Here is a 22,286-nt window from a genome sequence, read left to right on the forward strand (position 1 = left end):
AAAGGCCAAGCTTATTTAAGTAATCTAGCCCTGAATCTGACTCATCACAACCAAGTCAGCACTGGAAATCAGACTCCTGCAAATGGCAGGGGTGTATGTTTAGATGGAGGTGTATCTGAAATGATCGGTCTGAATGCTTTGATTCCCAGCAGATATTTTGCAAACAGTGTGGGGAAAACCTCTTGGGTCACTCTGGGAAGACACTGAATCAGCCCCTAGTAACAATGCTGTCATCTGGGAGGGAGCAGGAATGTACTTGTGTGGGGTTCATCTCTCACGGTCCAGGACACAGGAGTCCTGGTGAAAAACCATGGACACAAGGTAAAGCAGAGCTCACAACAAATAAAAAGGCAGGGATGGATCAGAAAAATCATATTAAGGTATCTTTAAATATAAATTGAGCCCCAGAGGCAGAAAAAATCATCTCATTTTAAACATGATTAAGACCTCAAGATCAAAACCCTAGTAACAAAGAGATTTTTTTTAAAGTTGTATCTCAGATGAAGAGAGCATATTAAACAGAATTTTGTGACTTAAACTTCACTTATATTTCTCCTTGAAGTGAGCTTAAAACTGGCATAATTTTGATACCAAAAGTAAGTTTGAATAAGCAATACAAAAAGCAAAACTGACTAACTAGAATTTCTTTTTCTTTTTTTTTTTTTTTTTTCCAAAGCAGAATCCCAATCCCAAAACAATTTATATAGAGGATGCGGGTAACAGAAAAAGGGTCAAATAAAACAACAATGGTTCCTGAATTTAAAGGAAGGATGCCCACTTCTCTGTCTCAAGAGGCAGATGGTCAGCTGAAAAATAAAAACATTGCATCAATAGGACACTCCAAAGAAAAAAATTGCAGCCATCTCTGTTCATGCAATCTCAAATGTTTAAAAAAATAATCCCAAACACCAAAACAACCCACAAGCCCACAAAACTAACAGAAGGAAAGAACACGTTGCCCAGATCTTATGACCTGATGGTGGCTGAGGATCCTGATGGGGCTGTTCAGAATGTTGCTCATGGGACAGAGAGATCAGGAGTTACCATGAGATCAAGTTTGCCCTGGAGGTGGCGGCCACCTCAGGTTAGGGTCCATGAGTTCTTGGATCAGCAGCATCAAGAACATGACAGCTAAGGAAGAGGATTCCAGCACAAGACCTTGGGTCTGCGCCCAAGTTCTCTGTTTCACTCTATTTCCTTTTTTCTTTTAATTAATATTATTAAACTATTTTTGTTAGTGAAGTCACTTTGGTAGCCACTGTGGGCAGGTCTGTAAACAAACATTGACAGATACAAACAGCAGTGCAATATTTGACCCAGACTTTAAAAGAACGGGAGGCGATGGTGGAAATGAGGTAACTCTTCCCCAACACGTGTGAACAGACAGCTCCTGCTCTTCTAATGCTCTATGTCCATTAGGAGAGAGTAGGGCTTGTCAACAGGATGGTTACATAAAGAAGAAGCTACAGAAGAGAAAAAAGAAAGGTTCAGATTCAAATTTGGTTCTTAAAACCTTAAAAAAAAAAAAAAGTGCTTCTCTATAACAAGCTGTGAAAGAACAGCAATGTGTCGTTAGAGGGATGGATGTCACTGAGCATGGCTGAAGGCACAGTGGCAGCATGGGCACCAAAGGCCAGGGAAAGAGGATGCTTTTGCTGGCACCCAGACATTTGAATCCACAGGGCAGGCAGGAATAGGAATGGAGGGAAGGGTGCAGAGACCACACGTGAGCCGAGGACACAACATGGCAAGTGTCTTGGCGAAGCTGGAGCTGCCAACGGAGCAGCATCTGAAGTCCACCACTTCAGGTGAGAAGGCATGAGACACTGCCATCCCTAGTTCTTTTATCCAATATGATAAGCACGTGTATGTTCATATGTATATCAAGCAGTGACTAAAAAGAACTCACAAAAGGGCACACAAAACAACGTTTGGGTAAAAATATATTTTCCCCTGCTTAACGTCTTGGCACTAGTGATATATGCATAGATTACCTGTTCACCACTCTCCTACCTTAACAGACACCAAATTATGCAGCACGCTGCTGAGTGATTAATTTCATACTTGAAAAAAATGATACTTCACAATAATACAATTATTTTAGTTCTTAAAAAAGACAAGTGTCTAACATGCATCTTACATATGACAATTCTGCTTTAACACTGAAAGTAGATTACACAACAGTTTTAGAAAACACATTGGTTATTTTCAAACAGCAAAATGACAAGAATCTACAACTACAGTTTAAGGCATATCAGCATATTTTAAAAATTAAGAAATAGACAAAGTTCTAATGCTGTTCACAGCTTAATTTTCCATTTATTTTTAAAAATTCCCTTCATACCTACATACAAACTAGACTTTGTAGGTCATAATTCCTGCTAAAGAATCATCACATGTGTCCTGCCAACAGAACCAGGACTTTGGAAGCTGAGACTTGACAATTCCAGACACTTGCAAGTGGCAAAGCCAAGGAATCTGAATGGACAGTTCTGGTCGGACCACACAGAGACAGCATGACGTGGGTCAGGAACGGCTGAAAAACCCAACTCAACAAACTATGTGTGAAACACTTATGGATATGTCAAGAAAGTGAGGAAAACATGTGCATTCATTGGAGGTGCACAAGATACAGAGAATAAGCGTTATTGCTGGTGAGTTACAAAGCAGGGAAGGAAGATTATAAGACTTCTTGCCCAGTGTTGTATCAAACAGTTCCCTGGTTGAGAGATGGTGCCCATTTAGACGAAACCTTGACCAATTAATGCAGAGCCTATGCTGGGAAAACAATCTCTGACCTGCAATAAATTCTCATACATGCTTTTCCATCACATCCTACAACACGCACAACTGTTGTGGGTATGTACAGTTCAGAAGAAGTTAAAAAATGGCTATTATATTTGAACAGAAGATGTGGGGGAGGACAGCCAGAACTAACTGGCCAAAAAAAGAAAAACAAAACAAAACAAAAAAAAAAACACCAATGACCACTGTCATTGTTAGCACCAAAGAAAGGCCATTTATCAAGATCCAAAATTTAAATGATCGTGAAGTTGGCCCAGCGCAAAAGGTTTTTTCCTTCTTGATTTGCTCCAGTGGAAGGTGGTAGATTCTCATTCTAATTTATATGTCAGAGTCAAGGACCCTGTGTAACCTCCAATGATGCCCATGATACTGTGCAGAAAGAACACAGGCTGGGATCAGGATTTCTGATTTCCAAACTGAAATCAAGACGTTGAAAAACATGTAAATCGTGAAAAAAAAATATGGCCACTTTAGATATATTTAACTTGCTTTGAACAAAGGTTACTCAGACCATTCTCTCCCTACCCCCCTCCAAAAAAATAAAAAATTAAAAATGGGGAAAAACAAAAGTCTATCCATCCCATTTGTTTTTTCTAATTTTAAAGAGTTAGAAAGATCTGGAAGGTTTCTTACTACTGTACTTACATGCAAAGGTGAAAGCACATCCAATTAGATTTGAGGATATCATTTATTCCGTGCAGAGCCAAGGACTACTGTGAAAAAAGGCATAGATACAGAAAGAAAAAGAGCAGCAATAACAAACTAAACAGGCTGGGGAGCAGTGGTAGAAAAAAGTTCAGAAGCAACACATTTAAAAAAAAAAAAAGCTTCTATATGTTTCTTTTGACTTTTTATTCCCTGACTCTCCATCTCATTTATTTTGTTGTGTAAATTTTCAATGCAAAAAAAAAAAAAATCAATCCAATCAATCAATAATCTTGGAATCAAAAAGTCAGCAGGATGCTTCGTGCTAGGCTTATTTTAAAAAGCTTTTAGGGATGTAAGAAATACAATTGAAAAGTGTATTTTCTCGTTATAAGGCACAAAAATGCTCACGCAAGCAGTGGTTGGAACAAGCGTATGACACAAAGATTCAAGCTTTTGTGTGGTGCTCAGCGTAGGAGCAAATGCAGCCCATGGTTAGTCGGCATGCCTTCTAGTGCTGGACAGTTAGCTTCAGACTAGAACCACTATAAAAACAAAAGCTAAGACAAAAATGTTGGTCTTGTGGCCCCTCAAGCTAGGAAGACCACAACTGCTGCTGTTCTAGTTTGTAATCTTTCCCAGCTTAGTTTGCATTTCAGTGAAAGTCATTTCCTTACTTTGCCTAATTAAGCCTGGATCAGAGTTCAGAGTTCATGGGAGAATGTCCCTTCTTTCCCCTCAGTATGACTGGGGACAGAGGAAAGTGGGGCGACGGGGGGGTGGGGGTGGGGGTGGAATCTCTGTTGGAATCAAGTACTTATTACTTTAAAAACAAAGTGTGTGTCGGAGGAGGGGAGGTGCAGAATATTCTAGCTTGTTTACTTAACATCCAACTACAACTAGTGACGGTCAGAGGGGAACCTAGAGATGAAGTATTGGGTTCATGAGAAATGTTATCCTTTTAAGTAAGAAGCAAGAGATGACAGAGTTAGAAAGCTGGGAGGATCTGGCTGGGGTCAGGGGAAAAAGCATATGAAAAGATAAGCATGAGAAAGGACTAGCACAGAAAAGAGATCAAATATGCCTTCTCTGTACAAATTAGGCAGGTAGTGTATGTCCTGGCATGTGAGTTAGTCTGACCCTGGATGAGACGGTGGGTCTGAGACACTAAGGGCAGGCAGAGTCAGTCATGGTGAGGGGATGAGTGTGCAGAGTTCACTCAAGACAACTGGATCTGAAACATCAGCAAGGAAGCTGGAAATGGAATTTCCTTCTTTCTTTTTTTTTTTTTTTTTTTTGACTCATGGGTTATGTTGCCTGCCTTCCCAGAGTTTTTACCTTAAATTGATGAGGTCCTCTCAAATTTGCGCTATAGATGACATATTTATAGCAAATTTTCTATGTGAAGTATTTGTGGAAACTCTCTCATGGTTAGTGAAAATTTTTATTACAAGTACCAACGTCCAGGAATCAGTCTATAAGGTCTGGCCCCTCAGCCTGCTGAGAGGAAATGTAGGTTTGCTTAGGAAAAAGTCCCCACTGTAAGCAGACTGTGGGAAGCCCATCATCCTTAGTGGGAGATTCTTTTAAAATCAGTGATATACGATTTGACCTTTGAGATCTTGATCAGAGGGAGAATGAAGGACACACTGGTCAATGTGAACATGATCATCATTTCCTTTTGCCAGTCCGTGCCAACTTGGCCAGGCTTTGAGTGGGCGGTCAGATACAGTCTCAACCCAAGGGGAGACAGTTTGAACAGACCACAAGCTTGAGCCAATAATGTTAGCCGTTAAAACAAAAAATTCATGCACATGTAAGAGTCATCTATGATGTTCACCCACCTGTCTGCCTAGGTTCAAATCTATCTTAGTTTGTGGCTGGTGTGGAGAAAAGACAGGGAGTTCAGGATTGTGCGATCATGGAGATGAACAATCAAGAAAATGCAAGTTGTTGTCATGGCTATTCAGGGTTTTAGTTCAGCTGCTGAGGCGGTGAGAAGTTTTCACATCAGACGTACAGGTAGCATTTTACCCCACTTTCCTTGATCCAAAGCGACATACAAATAACAGGCATGCTTCCTGCTGCCATTCGGAACAGGCATGAAAGGCAAATCATTTACTTTTCCAGAAACAAAGTCCAGCTGCACAGAGCTTTTGTTGTTATTCCCTTGTTCTATGGTTTTCCACCACCCGACAACATTCAGCAAAATGAGTTAAGAGTTATTGGTGTTTGGGGAAGGGCAAAACAAAATAAAACAAAAGGACACAGATGGCAGAGATACACTATTACTGCAAAAGCAGGTGAATGCGGGAACATCCTTGGCTTGCCAGGCTTTATGTGAAGCTTGCACTGCAAGTTAAAAACAAAACAAAAAAGTTAGAAATAATAATAAATAAAAAAGAAAGGAAAATTAGGAGCGCCAGCACCAGCATTCAGTGATGGTGAATGCTCATGCAATGATTATGGAACTGACAGAAATTAAAACCAAAAATCTGAGTAGGCTATTCTACATGACAAGCAAAAGCAAAATTTTAATATTGAATTAAAGAACATGTGGTTAGTTTCCATTTGCACGTAATTTAGAATTCACGAGTGACTTCTTGAAACCACTGCATGTTCCAGTGGAAGGATTTACTCTTTGGTTTTTGTTTTCTCAGATAACACAAAACCATGATCTATTGGATGTTGTTATCACATTAGCACTGAATAGGAGCTTCGTCTTCCACTTTTGAGCTGCTAAAGGAGTCAGAGAATAAATAACAATAAAAGTCTTTGTACAAATGACTTGAAAACATCTAAAATAGCTTGGGGATTGGAATATAGTGGATGAAGACATGCTACTAATTTAGTTGGGAAGGACAAAAAAAGATCATTATATGGTTACAGTTACAGCAATGCCAAGAGCTTTCCCCCTTTTTAAGGAACAAAGCAATGCCAAACCCAAGATCCATGTCTAATTTTAGGCAAGTTCAAAACATGCAACTTTATTCCTTAGCAAAAATCAAAATGTACGTGTGCTTGAAAACAAAGGTGAGTAGATGGTTGTGTAAACTGTTACTCCATGCCAGTTTTTAAATGATGAATTTGAAAGCTTTCTTTTGGAATAGATGCATTTTAACCAGCTAATGCCTACTGGAAATTGTGTAAACTGTTTTCAGAAGAGATGAACACTGTCCACTGAACAACTTACCCTCGGGCAGTCCCACCACTGTGGTGTAGCCGCAAACAAGGAAAGTGACTTGGTGGCCAGAGATGGCAGAAGGTGGGGTCCAGCTAATGGCAGTACCAGGGTTAGTTCTACTTTGTCTGTAATCTTAGGAAATGTTATATACTCCCATGCCACTACAGGTCAAGGAGAAGTATAAAGCCTTACCTATGTTAAAAAAGGAGCGTGTCATTAGAATAGAAAAAGAGAATTTAAAACTATTAGAAAAACTAAGGTAAGCCTGGAGGGTGAAGCATAGCAGATTAAAAAAAAAAAAAAGTGTCTTTGTACATTTCCTACCTCAAACAAAGCCAGCTCCTAAGAGGTGACTGTGGCAACAACTAGCACCTGATCCAACTACGCTAAGAGGAAGAGGCTATTTCTGTTCAAGGTGCTGCTCTGGTTGCCCTGGTTACTGTCTTTCTGTGGGCCTCTCTAACCAAAACCCCTCTGCTGCCACAGGCAATAAGAAGGGTGGACTTTTGTTGACTGTGATGCTTCAGGCCTCCAACTAGCCATTGCTTTCACTATACAAGAGAGATACGTGCCATTGTCTGGCACAAGAACCTGGTGACTATTATGAACCAAGTCTTGATACCATTAATAACAAACGAGAATATATAAATAAAGCTAAAACAGAACTACCCCGACTTCATGTAAACTTTAAAAGCTTAATTGGTAAGGCCCAAGATGGGAAAAAAATAAGCTAACATATTAAAGGGGCAAGAAAAAAAACTCCCTGTGTTGGGAAGTTTGTTAGTATGTAGATTTTTTATTTTTTAATGGAGGCACAATACTGATCAGCTCTTGGGATTTTCATTGCTTAAAGGCACATCCAGTATACATGAGTATTCTTTAACATTGCTGGTCTTTTATAAACATTTTTAGCTTTAAGACCTGTACCTTGATGCACTTTAGTGCTTCAGGAAGAAAACCTAGACTTTGGGTTCTCTAAGCTGAATCAGCAGCTTTTTCTCTCATTCATACCTACAGACATACATGTAAACACATACCACACACACACACCCCTATTTTTATCTTGGGTTAGTCTGGATCAAGGGTACAATGCCAAATGGCTTTCATGTCTTCACTGGAAGAGTCAAGTAGCCTTTGAATCTGTGTGTGGAGAACACCACCATAGTGTCAGATACTCTTCCAACACACATAGCTAAGAAGCCTTTTCTTAAACTGGATTATGATCTGGGCAACTGATTCTCTTAAGAATTAATCCAGGATAACCAAATCCGGGGCCCTTGGACTCCTTTGGTCACTTACATCTGTACCCACACCAGTTAAAAATCACACCTCACCTACACCAACTATTTCTGTTATTGCTGAGAAAAGATGCCTGCTCCTTTACCCTTCTGACACATTTTCTGCTGTTTCAAAGCTTGGAAAGTTGGTATACAAAGCATAACTTAATATTCTCTCAATGTGTCATTGTGGCAGTACCTTTTGATCTGTAGTACAGGCATCCTCAGAAGATTCCTTAGGGAAGGGCCTACCCATGTTAAGCAGGACTACGGGGACAACAGTTGTGCTCACTTTTCCCTACAGCTGCCTCAATTAGGATCATGCAGACACTCAATCCTATGTGCTATATTTTCAAAGAATGTAATTCTTTGCCTTCTTACCAATATTTTTGCGGTTTGCTTAGTTGTCTGCTCTTTCCCTAGAACCCTGTGACACCTAAGGATGAAGAGCAAGAATCCTGAAGTAAGCTCCAAGTTGCTTCACAGCTGCCCTAAGAGCACAGCAGATTAAAGAGACAGAGGAGGGTCATAGCTGTGGGCTTGCTATTGGGTCACCGCAAAGATTTCCTTCAAAGGTCATCTTATCACTCTACTTACTATAACCAGCAGCTATTATGATAGAACTCACTCTCTATTCTTTAAAGTGATTCAAAGGACAGCTTCAAATGACAGAATTTCAAGGAAGCTCAGATTTCCCCTGGGTTCAGATAGCTGCTCATGAGCATCATGAGAAGTGACCAACTCAAGAGTAGAATCTGAGCCTTTGGCACATTCAATCGAGACCACATTTTAAAACTCTTTTGTGTGGGTACAACTGTGACTTGAGGTTGGACTGGAAGGGCATTTTGACTGCATTTCACAATAAGATAATTCAACATCTTATTGAATTTAGAAGAAAACCAGTGGCTACAAGCAGCTCTTCCCGCTGTTTTAGTTTGGGAATGCAACTCTCAATGACTGGCTTGCCAGGCCTTACAACACAGAGTGGGAAAACAATTTTAACAATCATGGTTTTAAGATTCTCTTTATCAAAAGAATCATGAGAACCGTCTTCAGAAGTACTGAAGAGAAATAAACCTGTCTTCTCTGAGAATCCTAGCGTTGGTGCAGACGATGCTATGGGAGATGACAGGTTAGTCCAGTCCTGATTGCTTGATCAACGTGGTCAAGTTTTATAAATTAATCCTTGTGTACCCTTTAAAAATACTTTTAAAAACATTTATCATCTTCCCTGCACTGTAGAGAAAATACTCGCCTTTTATTTTTCTGGTAATAGACCAGTTTCCAGTCTGTCAATGGGAAAAGCAGACATGCAAGAGGAATAAACTGTTAGAGGTCCCCAGTAGATGGGGTGGCACCTGCTTACTTTTTCTTATCCTTGTCTTTCTTGGTTTGCTGGGCCCCAGACTGCTGGGCCTGGGACTGTAATAGCTGAGCTGCTGCTTTCTTCTTCTGGAAGTTGTTCACCTCCTCCTCCAGCTCCTTCTTCTTGTCTTCTACTTTCTTCTTCTCTTCTTGATGTGTCCGCTTTAGAAGGTCAAACTTCTCGTGAAGCTGGAGAGAAAAAGAGGAAGACGAGCTTGGTGAAGGGAGTGAAACTCTTACCAATGTAAGACTGAATCTGCTCAAAAACAGCAGGTGCATCATGTGGCTGCCTGTGCTTTCATTGCAGGAGTAAAGTACTATTTCAGAGGCTTGCTGGAGGAGCCAGGCTAAGATGTTCAGAGCATCCCTGAGTCCTAGGCTCCTTTGTCACTTGAGCTCCTCAGGGCTACAAATTCCTTGAATACCCAGATAAAAAGCAAAAAGAAGAAAACAAAAAATCCACTTTGGTGGTAAAAACGCTTCTTTATTTCTGGTTCTTTTTCACCATATAAAAATACATTTACTTAAGCTATAACATACAATGACTACAGAGATATAAACACATATCTATCTCTCTGTATATGTAGCTAATATATATTCATTAGCTATATATGTATTTTCTATTTAAAGAATGTGTTAAGAAATTTCTGGCCCTTGACAAGATGAATTTTAAAAATCACAAGCACAGGATGGGGTGGGGGGAGGGGTGGCTCAGTGGTAGAGTGCCTCCCAGCATGCATGAGGCTCTGGGTTCAACTTCCAGCAAACATACAGACACACAGACACAGACACACACATTCAGAAACAAAAACAGGGCTGGGGATGTAGCTCAGTTGGTAGAGTGCTTGCCTCACAAGCACAAGGCCCTGGGTTCAAATTCCCAGCACCGCAAAAAAAAAAAAAAAAGAAACAAAACCAGAGAGGGAGGGAGGCAGGAAGGGAAGAAGAGAGGGAAGGAATGTTTACTAGATCATCCTAAATTCTTACTCATCATCCATTTGGTTCTTAAAGCCATAGAAAGTAAGGTTCAGGGCTGGGGAGATAGCTTAGCTGGTAGAGTGCTTGCCTTGCAAGCACAAGGCCCTGAGTTTGATCCCCAGTACCGCAAAAGAAAAAAAAAAAAAAAAAAAAAAAAGTAAGGTTCAATTTTCCTTTCTCTGTAGCAAAATCATCATTAGTGCTTAGTTATTTAAATAACCTCTAAGTTTCACTAGTCTTTTAAAGGTAAATTGAATAAGAAAAAGTTACTTAGATGATTTCATTTAGAGAAGTATTGAGCTATAGGTCAAGCTTTTGAGATACTCATTATCTATCAGCAGAAGCAGATGTCTCCATCTCTCAAAGAGAATGGGATGAGCGTTATGGTCAAAATTCATGTAAACTTTTAGGATGAAGTTAGTTTAGCCTGGGGGTGGAAACCATGCTGAATTAGGAAGTGCATGCTGGAAAGAGAGAAACCTGGGCACAGATGTGGAGCATGGGTTTTGCTTCAGACTGCAACCCACCAGGAAGTGCCCTCCACTGTTTAGCTGAGTTGTCTGATAGACTAAGATAATAGTAACAGTCCCAGAATCCTGACTCTCATATTTCAAGAACTATAAACTGAAGAAATACAGAGTTGCAAAGGCCATATGATCAGGTCTAGAAACCTAAGATGTAATGTTATTATTGGTATTAATACTAACTAGATATGTCACTGTAAAAATCATGCTAACTTTATGGTGCCCAGTTTATCATCTGCAAAGTGAAGATAGGATTATCCGGCCCACTCTTCTTGCCAGATTAGATGTCACTCATGATAAAATGTGTGCAGCAAGTACTTGGACTGGCATGAAATCCTATAAAATGCCAAGTATTATTAAAGTACTTCTCCTACATTTCTGTTTCTTGCCGGAGAACAGATAGCTTACCTCCTTCTCTGCCTCTTTAAGTTCAGCCTCTTTCTCCTTTACTCTCATAACAAACATCTGCCTCATCTCTTCTTCTTTCTTCTGCAATTCTCCCAGGAATTCATTCCTTTTTGCTTCATATGTCTCCTGAAGACTATTCAAAATTCACACACCAACAGCAGGGTTATGAAATTGCATAGTTAAGAAATTTCAGTTTACATCATTTCTACCCGTCTACTTCCATAAAATAGATACAGCTGATGCCTGCCATGTTAAAACTCATATCAAGTGAAAGTTTTTTTTTTTAAAAAAAAGTCATTTATGCTGGGATTGAAAAGACAAGTGCATTGAGAAACAAGATGAGTCAGTAAACACATCGTTACACTAAGGGATATCACTAACCAGCCAAGTTTGACCTCACATACGTCCACACAGGGAAAGCCTGGGCTGAAGATGTGATTTTGAGTTTTAGTAGATGAAGATGGCCTAGTGTAGGGGGTGAAATGAATAGGGAATGGAGTCAGACAGAGCAGGGTTGGAATGCTGGCCCCACCAACTGACTGACCTTGGGAAAGGACCAGTCTCTCCAACCCTGCAACTGGGAGATGTGGTTACAACAGCACTTACCTTCTGGGATGCGATTATTAGAATTAGATGCAGGGCAAGTGAGTAAAGCATTTGACAAACAGTGCTTAATAAGTGTTCCCCTTCCTCCACTCATCTCCCTCCAGCCCTCAATCTGAAAAACAGACTCAGTGAAAAAACTAGCGAGACAAGAGTACTTCTAAGGGCAGAATAGAAAATTGCCACTTTTCAAGTCATATTACCAAATGCAAACAGTGCAGGAAGGAGTTTTATTTTCATTTTAAACACCATCTCCTTCCTGTCTACAGAACTGAGAGCCTAATATTTTATACTGAATGCCATAATGCAGCTTTATCTCTAAGTCAGAACAAAGACTGTCCTTGAGAAAGCCTATGGGCACCTTTGCCATGAGCAAGACTGGTCTCAGCCACAAGGCTGGTAGTGGTTCTGACATCCTGGGTCAGCACAGGAAAAAAGACTCAACAAATGCTACCCTAGTACATGACATGGGAAGTGATAATCATAGCAACATATGAGAAAGAATCCTAAAACCTTAGCCCAAGGAACCAAACAAAATTCAGTTACTTACAAATAATTTAGAAAAACTGTAACACCCAGAGTCCTATTCCCCAGTCGCCTCCACCAGTTGAGCTGTTATTACCCACAGATTCTAGAAACCCTAGTATTTCCAGCTATCAAACCCCAGTTCAGAAGGAACTGGCTCTATATTATCCACTCACAGATACCTAAAGAAATGATACCATTTGCTATTTTTAGCTCTTCACACTTGATTTTTAGTTGCAGTTATTAACACCCTTTTCTAAAGGAGAAATCTGCAATTGGTTCACAAGTTTTCAGACTGGTCTGAAACCATCTTCTGATTTTCTTTTTAGCAGCCCATGGGAGAGGAAGGGTTTTGTTTGTGGAAATCAAGGGAAGAGAGAATGACCCCTAATACCTGCTTTCATCCTTCATTTTGGCAATTCGCATATCACCCTCTCACTGTTGGAATCTCCTGTGACCATCCAGTGGAGTGCAGGCCAGAGTATAACCATCACTACCAGGATTTTTAATGGAGCAATTCATACATGTGAACTCATTTAATCCTTATAACTCAAAAAGGTAGGCATCTCCTGCCTCCCATTTTACAGTAAAAAAACCTCAGAACACACGGGTACTTGGTGATTTCTGCAGGCCATACCATGAAGCAGGGACAGAGCAGGACTGAACCCACGTTGCCTCATTCAGATGAGAGCTCTACTCTTTTTCCACACCAGTGAACCGAACCCTAGATACTCCTAAAATTGAATAGGTCTCATGGACATGAAAAAAAAAAAAAAATTTAAGAGTGAAAAGAGTAGGATTTATTGAAGTATAAAGAATAGAAAGAGAATGGTAATGAGCACTTTCTGTGAGCTGACTGGTGGCGAGTCAAGAGGGGATCTTTTGTGAGGAGGAAGAAGCAGTTTGGGCAATGGTATCTCAGGAGAAAAGAAGTGGGGAATAGCCAAGGGAGACATGGTCAGGTCTCAGTGGTGGCCTACATCCTCTCTCCACATTTACCCCAAAAGGGAGTTGGGGAACGAGGGCCCTGGGCCCAGGGAAGGGAGAGGTGCTCTGGTTGGGTGGAAGTGAGTTCTAAGGTTGCACAGCAGCAGTGGGCATCCACGAGCGTGAGTAGACACAGGAGGGTAGGCTGATGCCTGGGTATCTATGCACTCTGCCAGGAGGCAATAAAGACAGCACTCTGTAGGCAGGTTCAAGGACAACCCCAGGGCCAGGCTCCATTAGCTTTACTGCCTCTGGTGCGCTTCTAAGGCTTGAATTCTTCGGTCACCAGCAGCCCTGCTCCTCATTCTGTCTCCCTGCGTAACACATACAGGTGATGACAGCCACTACTGGCACTAGCCTTAAAGGTCACTCTGCTACGGACACATGATACAGGATGGGCGTGGCATGCTTAAAAGGCAGGATAAACTTCAGCAAACACCCACATAGGAATCTTCTACTTTGAGAATATTAAAAAAAACCCTAAGGTTTTCATTTAGATTCCTCCAAGGTCATCTTAAACTCATATAGGGGGAAAATTTTTCTAAGAACATCCAGGAATGATGATTTTGAAGTTGAAATCCTGGGAAGTTCCTGAAATCAACTGTGGTTTCTGCTTTTCCTGATTTCTGCCATCCTTCAAGAGAGGGCACCTAACTCCATTCCTCCCTCAGTGGTCCCAAGTGCACAGGAAGTGCTGGGTGGGGACAGGGATTCCCTGGGGGAAAGGCTCAGCCCTTTTAAAGTAGAGGTTTCCAAGAAAAGGAAATCAAACTCATCTCACACTGCTATTTACCATTATGTGTGAATCAATGCCAAGTTTATGTTCCAAATGATCTTTCCTATAGTTAGAGGGACCCGATTTGAGTGAGTGGCTCTCTAGAAGGAGAACATGTTTTCAGTTTAAATGGGAGGCCAGGTTCTGCTTATTGAGGGGACAGAAAGTATTCATTTTTAGAAAGTCTGCTTTCCCCTACTTTTTTTTTTTTTTTAATATAGGGCAAAGAGTAAAGACCTTGGTAATAAACTTATAGGTATATATATTTTACCATTTTAACATCAAAAAGGAAATTTAAGGTCAGTAGAAAAGGGGCCAAATGTAAATGGAAAGATAAGTTTTCTACAAGTCAGGTAGACTCAATGTCATCTACTACCAATTCTGAAGCCTCTGTCTATAGGGTGGCCAGAGCAGTGGTTTGGCCCAGTAGCTCCCCAGGTCTTGCAGAAACTCTGCTGGACCTACCCAGTTCCACTGACCCTGGTGGGCACTTATTCTGGGCTTGCAGGAGATGCCTTAATTTAAAGCAGCAGAGCAGGTGGCGAGCCAGCACCAGGGGGGAATGCCCAGCATCCCTAGGTTCCCAGAAACCTATGGAGCCCTGGGTCACCTGGCCTTTCTTGATGGTGGTAGAGAGCTAAGGGTAGCATCACAGATTCTCCATATTCCACAGATTTCAGAATTGAAAAGAACATAGGGCAAATTACCTCTAACAAACTCAATCACACATTTTAACTTTTATAGGCAATTCACAGGCTCCAGGTTATATCTAGCCCAGGTGTTGGAAATTATAGCCGAAGAACCAAATTTGGGTCCCTCACACCTGGTTTTATAAATAAAGCTTTACTGAAACACAGCCAAGCCCATGTATTTATACTATGGTCTGTGGATTCTTTCAATTGACAAGAGTAGAATTACTTATGATGAGACTACATGGCCTGCAGAACTGGCCCATTATAGAAAGTCCTGTTACTAGATTTGATCTGTTCCCTGATCTGGTTCAAATGAAGAAACTCAGGCCCTGATAGGTTGAGGATATGAGTAGTAACAGGGCCAAGGCTTGAATACAAACCTCAGGCTCTCTTCCCAGGGTTCTTCAGCACTATCTGGATTTGAATGAGTTGGGGAAGTAGCTCAGTGGTAGAGCACTTGCCTAGTATGTATGGGGTCCTGGGTTCAAACCCCAGTACCAGGGTGGGGGGACTTGGATTTGAATGCATCCAGTGGCTATTGACTTCAATTTTATGGCTGTTCCTTTGTTCTATTTCAGGAACACAAACATTCTATGAAATACTAAAGATAGCCCTTCCTACAAAAAATTATTTTTATCAGGTTTAATAACTATTGAGCAAGACTGATTTTGCAGGACTAGTTTTTTGGCAAACGAATTTCAAGGTAGCTAAACCTGTGTAGACAAAAAGGTCTCCTACTGCTAACCTAAGAAAGTCCCATTTCATATGGCTGAGGGAGTCATTTTACAAGTCCCCAGGGCATTATAAATTATGCAAATTTAGTTAGAAGTTAACTTCTTGGTTAGCAGTCCTTTGTTGGATCTGTGTTCTCACCAAATACACTCATGCTCATGGTACTCCACAATAGCACTGTAGCTGGGAACACCACAGGCATTACCAAACTATCTCCAAAGCAATTGCAGGAAAAGGAACCCCCAAAGCAGCTCAGACCCAGAGGACAGAATCTATGCACAGGCTGCCTCAGGTTCTATGGATCGTAAATACCAAAGTGTGTTACACAGCCACAGAAGAGGAAGAAAATAGTTTTTTTCCAAGGCACTGTAGCCTCCAATCAAAAGGGGCACCCAGCCCAGATCAACCTCGCATCACTTCAACTCAAATTCCCACTAAGAAACTGCATGGGTTCAGCCTGTGTGATCCTCTCCTCTACCAGAAGGTGGCAAACTGGCTTGGCAGCCTCACCTTCCAAGGTGACCCAGGGCAGTTCCTCTATCACCAAGTCTCCTGGTCACCAGTACTCCAACCTGTCAACCCTTTCCCCACCACTGGGCTCTAGCAGGGACTGGGCATTTGTTAGGGCAATAATTCTACATTCATTACTCCTTTCAAACATTACAGCTCCATACATCAATGATGTGGGAAGAAACATAAATTTTCTAAAAGCTATTCCCTTTCCTTTTCCTCTGTTGTTAGAACTGTACTGGACCACTGAAAACTAGTAAGAGTACTCAAAAAATTAAGAGCTTTGAGAAGTTAAACCTATTTGGCAAAAATGTATGGCTCAGTAGCCATAATGGTGCACACCTGTAATACCAGCAAATTGGGAGGCCGAGTCAAGAGGATCTCAAGTTTCTGGACTGCAGCAGCAACTTAGTATAGCTCAGTGGTAAAGCACCACTGGATTCAATTGCTAGTACCAAAAGGGAAAAAAATTGTATGGGCCAGGTTCTGTACTCTGCAAACCTAATAGTTAAGACCCCGGGCTCAGGATCACATGGTGAAGCTGAAATCCCAGTCACCTCACTTACTAGTAGGGTGTTAGCTACACTTTCAATGTTGTAACTTTCATCATCTACAACACTGGTTAGCTAAGATAATTCAAGTACAGTGGTGCAGTGCTTGTCACAGTATCTGGCTTTATGTCCCAGTCATCTCCTTCCCCAGGCCACTCCACACCAACACTCCAATCCAACATGCATTTCTATGGTGCATCAATGTGCTACCCAAGCACTGTCTGACAGACACCTGACTGCTGGGTACCCTCATACCTGAAGGGTTTGCTGTCAGGGTCAGTGTCCTTGAACCCCATCTCCTCAAGTTTACAGCGTCGATACAACTCATAATGGCGGGTGTGTGTCTGTTCTCGCAAGTCCTCCATGTTCACACGTATCAGCATCTCCCGCAACTTCACAAAATCACAATGGTTTTCATTCTCAACTGCAAGTGATAGGGAAAAGCAGGGGGAAGGGTTATTAGCAACATCAATGAAAATTCCAGATGCTTCCAAGATGTTGCTACTATCACTCTGAACTCTCTGAAGTCTCAAAGCCAACTAAGATGCTTTAAGGTGATCAGACAGGACTTCAGACAGCACTGACCATAAATAATGGCTGATTGGTGCCTATTCTGTATAAAAACTCAGGGAGGAACTTTTCAACTTTTGACTTTATCCTTCACAATCATTCTGCCAATATAAGTTATTCTTGCTTTGCAGATGCAGAAGCCCGGTTTTGATAAGCAAGCTGACCTCCCAAAAAGAGGTAGCAGAGTCTAGATTCAAACACTGAATCATCTGGTCCAAAGCCAGACTATTTCTATCATTCCATGGTGTCAGGAACTGTACCAGGCAGTTTTTAAATACCACACATTATTCTGGATTACCAGATATTTATTGAAATAACATTCAATTGGAAGACAACTTTTGCAGAGATGACATAGCAAGTCATCTTGTTTGCAAGAAATTTTTTTTTGTAGTTTTCTGATACTGTGCTCATGCAACTGGTTCAGGCTCCTGGGGAAGAATTTATGTTCTAGGAATTTATACTGAATTTTCTACACAACCCAACTTGAGGGGCTGCCTCATTGCCACTAGGGCTTAGCAGATACTTCTCTCCACTGTCTGTTTACCTGTGTGGTTACTGTTTCCATCTTCACCTGATGACTGCCAGGATTGAAACCACACAACTCACTCCCACCTGCCCTGTTGCCCCTCCCTACACAGAAAGGGAAGAATCGTGGCCATTCACCACAGGCACTATGACAGTCTCTTTCCCGTGGCGGACATACCCTGCACCACGCCCCAGGGGTACTGCCTGGCCTTTGCCATCTTGTTGCCGATCTTCACCTCTTCAGTGCTGCCAACCACTGCGAACGGGAGGTGGACCTGCCAAGCAACAGAAGAGGAGAGTGGTTATCTTCCACAGCTCCAACAGAGTCGGTTTCTCCACCCCCTCTGCACTCTCCTCCTTCTGCAGCATCGCTATTTCATGGCAGACCATGTAGAACAGGTAGAAGATTCTCTAGTTCATGTACCCTACACCCTGCGGCCAAATACTTGATATGAGCTAGACTGAAGGGAAAACTGCAGAAGTAGTGTAACCACACAGTAAGCTCGAGATGAGCCCTATGCAACACAGCAGCTGCTCACAACCTGTGGCCACTGAGCACTCGAAGCTTACAGGATTCAAAACCTCACTACTTAATTTTATTTGCTTCTTTTAAAATTTTTAATTTCTTTTTTATTTCATTTGCTTTTAATTAATATATATTTAAATTCCAAATGAGAGCAAGATAAAATGTTTTTCCATTAAATATAACTTTATTATTTGGAAGGACAGCATTTTGCTAAGCTTCAAACTCAAATCTTTAAAAAAAAAAAAAAAAAGACCAGTTTTGTCAAGATAGATGCAAATTTAAAGGAAAACGATTTTTTGTTTGTTTGTTGCGGGGGAGTTGGGTACTTATTCCACGTACAAAAACTATAAAGTACGTTAGGAATAACCTAAGCATGTGAATCTGCTTTTTTTTTTGGAAAAAAATTTTAATACAAAATGAACAGGAAAATTTACAACCATTATTAATACAAATAAGGATGATATCTATCTAAACCAAGTAACTATCAAGACAAGTTCTGAAACTTAAGGAAATAATATAATGTGGTATTAGTGCAGGAACAAATAAATCAATGAAATACAATATAGTACCTTAACACAGAATCATGTATGTAAAGAAAATAATATAAAATATGATAAATGTGGCAACTTACACATTAGTTCCCAAATCTGTTTTTTAACTATAAATTTTCTTTCTTTTCTTTTTTCTTAGTACTAGGTATTGAACTCAGAAGTGCTTTATTTCTGAGTTACATCCTAGTACTTTTTATTTTTTTATTTTGAGACAGGGGCTCTCTAAGTTGCCCAGGCTGGCATTGAACATGAGATCCTCCTGCCTCTGTCTCCTCCTAAATTGCTTGGATTATAGGCATGCACCACTATGCCCAGTTTAACTGTAAATTTAATGAATTGTAATTATGGACTAAGTAATAAAGTAATAAATAAATAAATAATAAAATTGGAAATCCAAATTGAGATGTACTATCATATAAAATTTCAAAGACTTGCTAATAAAGTATCTCATTAATAATTTTTTAATTCATTACATAGTGAAACAATAATACTTTGGATATACTGGATTAGGATTAAGTAAATTCTCAAAATTAATTCCATGTTTCATTTTGGTTTTTTAAATGTAGCTACTAGAAAATTTTAAATTACTTATGTAGCTCACATTGTATTTCTGTTGACCAGAACTGTTTTAAGTAGCAGATCACTGCACAGATTTCAAGTCAGAAACATACTTTAGCCCAAAATATTGACTCAAGCTTTCCACTCACTCAGATTTATCTCAAGCATAGATGGTGTCCAAGACAACTGACTCTTTCCTATTGGTTTCTTTGGTAGTTATGGCTATACTCTAGGGGTAGGGAGAAAACTAATTGTTTTTCTATTAGCATACAAGAATAAAAAGTTTTGACAGAGTTGTTCTGAGAATTATGATCCAGTGTCCTACCACTACAGTTGAGAAGGAAGGGTATGTTTTCAAGTCAAATCCTCTCCCCCCAGAGAGCTTGGCGGAATCTCTGGCTCAGGTAGGCCAAGTGGGATTTTGGGTGATATGCAAGATTATTTAAGTTTCCTAGTTCATGTCACCACTTTGAAGAAAGGAAGGAAGGAAAGCATGTTCTCTTTTTCGAACTCAAAGTCTGAAAGTGAACATGGTCCCTGAAGTTGAGGAGCTAAAGGGCCTTTTTGGCTAACATTCTGGTAGGATGACCAAGGAACCACTTCCATTCAGTGTATCAAAAGCAACCACCAGAGGAATCTGTGTTGCTCAGCTACACACACATCATATGGAATCACATCTGAAGGAACTATTTGCATGAAAAGCCTAAAATAAAATATTTTGATGAACAGCAGGATTAGTTTGGAATGTCAAAGATCTTCAGACCTATTAATTAGACAAAGAGAAAAAGAGAGCAAAAGTTCATAGATATTTTCTTTCTAGGAAGTTTAACACAAATTTAGTTTTATAACTATGAAACATTATTTAAAAGGATTGGAATTGGGGGATGGAGATGTGGTTTAATATTAAGAGTGCTTGCCTGGCATGAATTAGGCCCCGAGTTCAATTCCCACTAAGGCTTTAAAAAAAAAAAAAAAAAAAAAAAGCATGGGGAAGGACATAAAAAGAAAATAGATGATTTTCATTCATACTTCCTGAACCCTACACTGACATCCCATATTGCAGTTCTATAGCAGAATGAACTCAAGGCATCTCTGCCTGAGCTGAGATTTGCCTTGGAAATCATTAACTGTTAGAGTGAGAAGGAAATCTGAGATCATCCTGTTCAACTCTCCCATTTGATAGCTGGGAAAACTAAGGCACGGGCAGGTTAAAAGTCTTGTAGTGGCAGATCTGGACTCCAAATGGAGTACAGGTTCTAGCCACTCTGCACTGCTGCTACTAAGAAAACCTTCCAGGAAAATCTCTTATTCAAATTTTAAATGAGGACTTACACTCATCGTTGCATTAATCTCTGCCACCGTTTCTTCGTCAGTAGGGAACTGATATATCTGGACGCCGTTGCTGACTAGTTCACTCATGATCTTACTTTTGAATTTGTGCAATTCATTCTTGGCAATTGTGTCCGCTTTTGCAATTATTGGAATAATGTTCACCTGTAAAACGAACATGTCCATTTTTACACAACTTCAACATAAGAAAAATAGACATGTGGGTAAAACATAATAAATAAATAAATAAAAATTGTAAAGCCTCACTGTAAAAACACATACGACAATGAAAATCAGACTTCTTACCCAGATGGAAAATTAAGGAGACCTGGGATAATCTTTTAGTTCCATCTCAGAACACTTTGACTTCCTCCCATCCTACACAGAAATCATATTTGTAATTTCCTCTTCTGTGCTACCTCATTCTTTTTTACAAAGGGAAAGGAAGTGTTGTTATTCCATGACAAAGAGCAGTAACAAAGGAGCCTATTCTTTGAATAACCAACCACTCCTTCAGGACCCCTCCTACTTTCTTTAGGTGCTTGACTTCTGCGTGCCCTGACAGTGGGACCATGAAGTTTTTGTTTGAGCAGTAGAATATCAGTTCCATGAAGGTTAAAATCCTTTCTTTCTTCTGACACCCTAAAAATTGTTAGGAGTGGAGAACCTAAGTATTAAAACAAGAATATTTTCACTTACTTTAAAAATTTTTCAAACTCATGCTAGCTAATTCTTTTGAAAATCAGCTTCTATCAAATTTCTCCTTCGTGCCAGAATGAGACGCAGGGCCAAAAACATGGCTCAATTTCTGAGCCTCAGTTATGAATAACAGGGGAGAACTTGGAATTTGACATTAATGGCAGACAGCCCAGAACAAGAGCCGAGGACAGCCCAGAGTGTAGGCTTCAAACCCCAAGGTTGAACCCCACCATCCCCCAGCCCTGTCCAGGGGCCCCTTTTTTTAAATTCACATTTTAAGATTAACTTTCTTCTTCTTCCTATACAAAGGTTTCAATAAGATGCTACTGATATCTGATATCGAGGACTATGCTCTTCACCCAGCCCAGGAACAGAGGGAGTCTTTAGGGAGGTTTCAGATCACATCTGCGCTCTTGCTTCTCCTTTTATTCCCCACAGGTCAAATCAGAGGACAAGCTGGTAGAAAGTCCTTTTCTTTGACCTGTTTGTTCTACAACACACACCTAAGCCCCTAGCACTTGGGCTTCCCCCAGCAAACTGCAGACTGGAGAATATCGCTGACCGCAGGGGATGTGTCTGGATCATGACCAGGGAACCAAAACCTTCCCTCTCGTGTTTATTGGCTATCTTGTATCCATACTTGGTACTCAAAAATATCAACCTGGACAAGATGACAAAGTGATTGAGTAGATAGAGACACCAAGCAATTCAGTTTTAAAGTCTCTTTCCTCTCATTGGCAGGAGTTTGAAAATCCTTTCTGATGTGATCACATTTTCTTAATTCTTCCCTTCACGTGTATAAACAAAACGTGGATAATACCATTTTCAGATGCCACGCAGCTCTCCAACTCTACAACAATTTAGTACTTGAAAGTTTCACTTGCACTGTGATTGAGGTTTTTGGTTGGCTTGTGCTGGTTGTGCTTGCTTTGCATGTCCAGCCCTTTTCCTTTTAAAATTACCTCTG

The 22,286-nt window shown here is 40.5% G+C and overlaps 1 protein-coding gene across 10 annotated transcripts in view; it reads right to left on the reverse strand.

The window, feature by feature from the left end:
* Nucleotides 1–370: 370 nt before the first annotated feature.
* Nucleotides 371–22,286, reverse strand: part of Septin11 (septin 11) — an 88,516-nt gene continuing 66,600 nt past the window's right edge. The window contains exons 5-12 of one of the 10 annotated variants that reach the window (XM_047566279.1): nucleotides 20,624–20,785; nucleotides 17,835–17,931; nucleotides 16,817–16,985; nucleotides 11,187–11,319; nucleotides 9,278–9,465; nucleotides 8,293–8,347; nucleotides 3,451–3,515; nucleotides 371–806 (exon numbers count right to left, since the gene is read on the reverse strand). In XM_047566279.1, coding sequence (XP_047422235.1) covers nucleotides 803–806; nucleotides 3,451–3,515; nucleotides 8,293–8,347; nucleotides 9,278–9,465; nucleotides 11,187–11,319; nucleotides 16,817–16,985; nucleotides 17,835–17,931; nucleotides 20,624–20,785 — 873 coding nt within the window. In that variant the 3' untranslated portion in view covers nucleotides 371–802. The other 9 variants (XM_047566278.1, XM_047566285.1, XM_047566283.1 and 6 more) reach the window with 9 other exon arrangements.

The sequence above is a fragment of the Sciurus carolinensis genome, chromosome 10 (genome assembly GCF_902686445.1).
Source record: "Sciurus carolinensis chromosome 10, mSciCar1.2, whole genome shotgun sequence".
In the NCBI taxonomy this organism is placed as follows: Eukaryota; Metazoa; Chordata; class Mammalia; order Rodentia; family Sciuridae; genus Sciurus; species Sciurus carolinensis.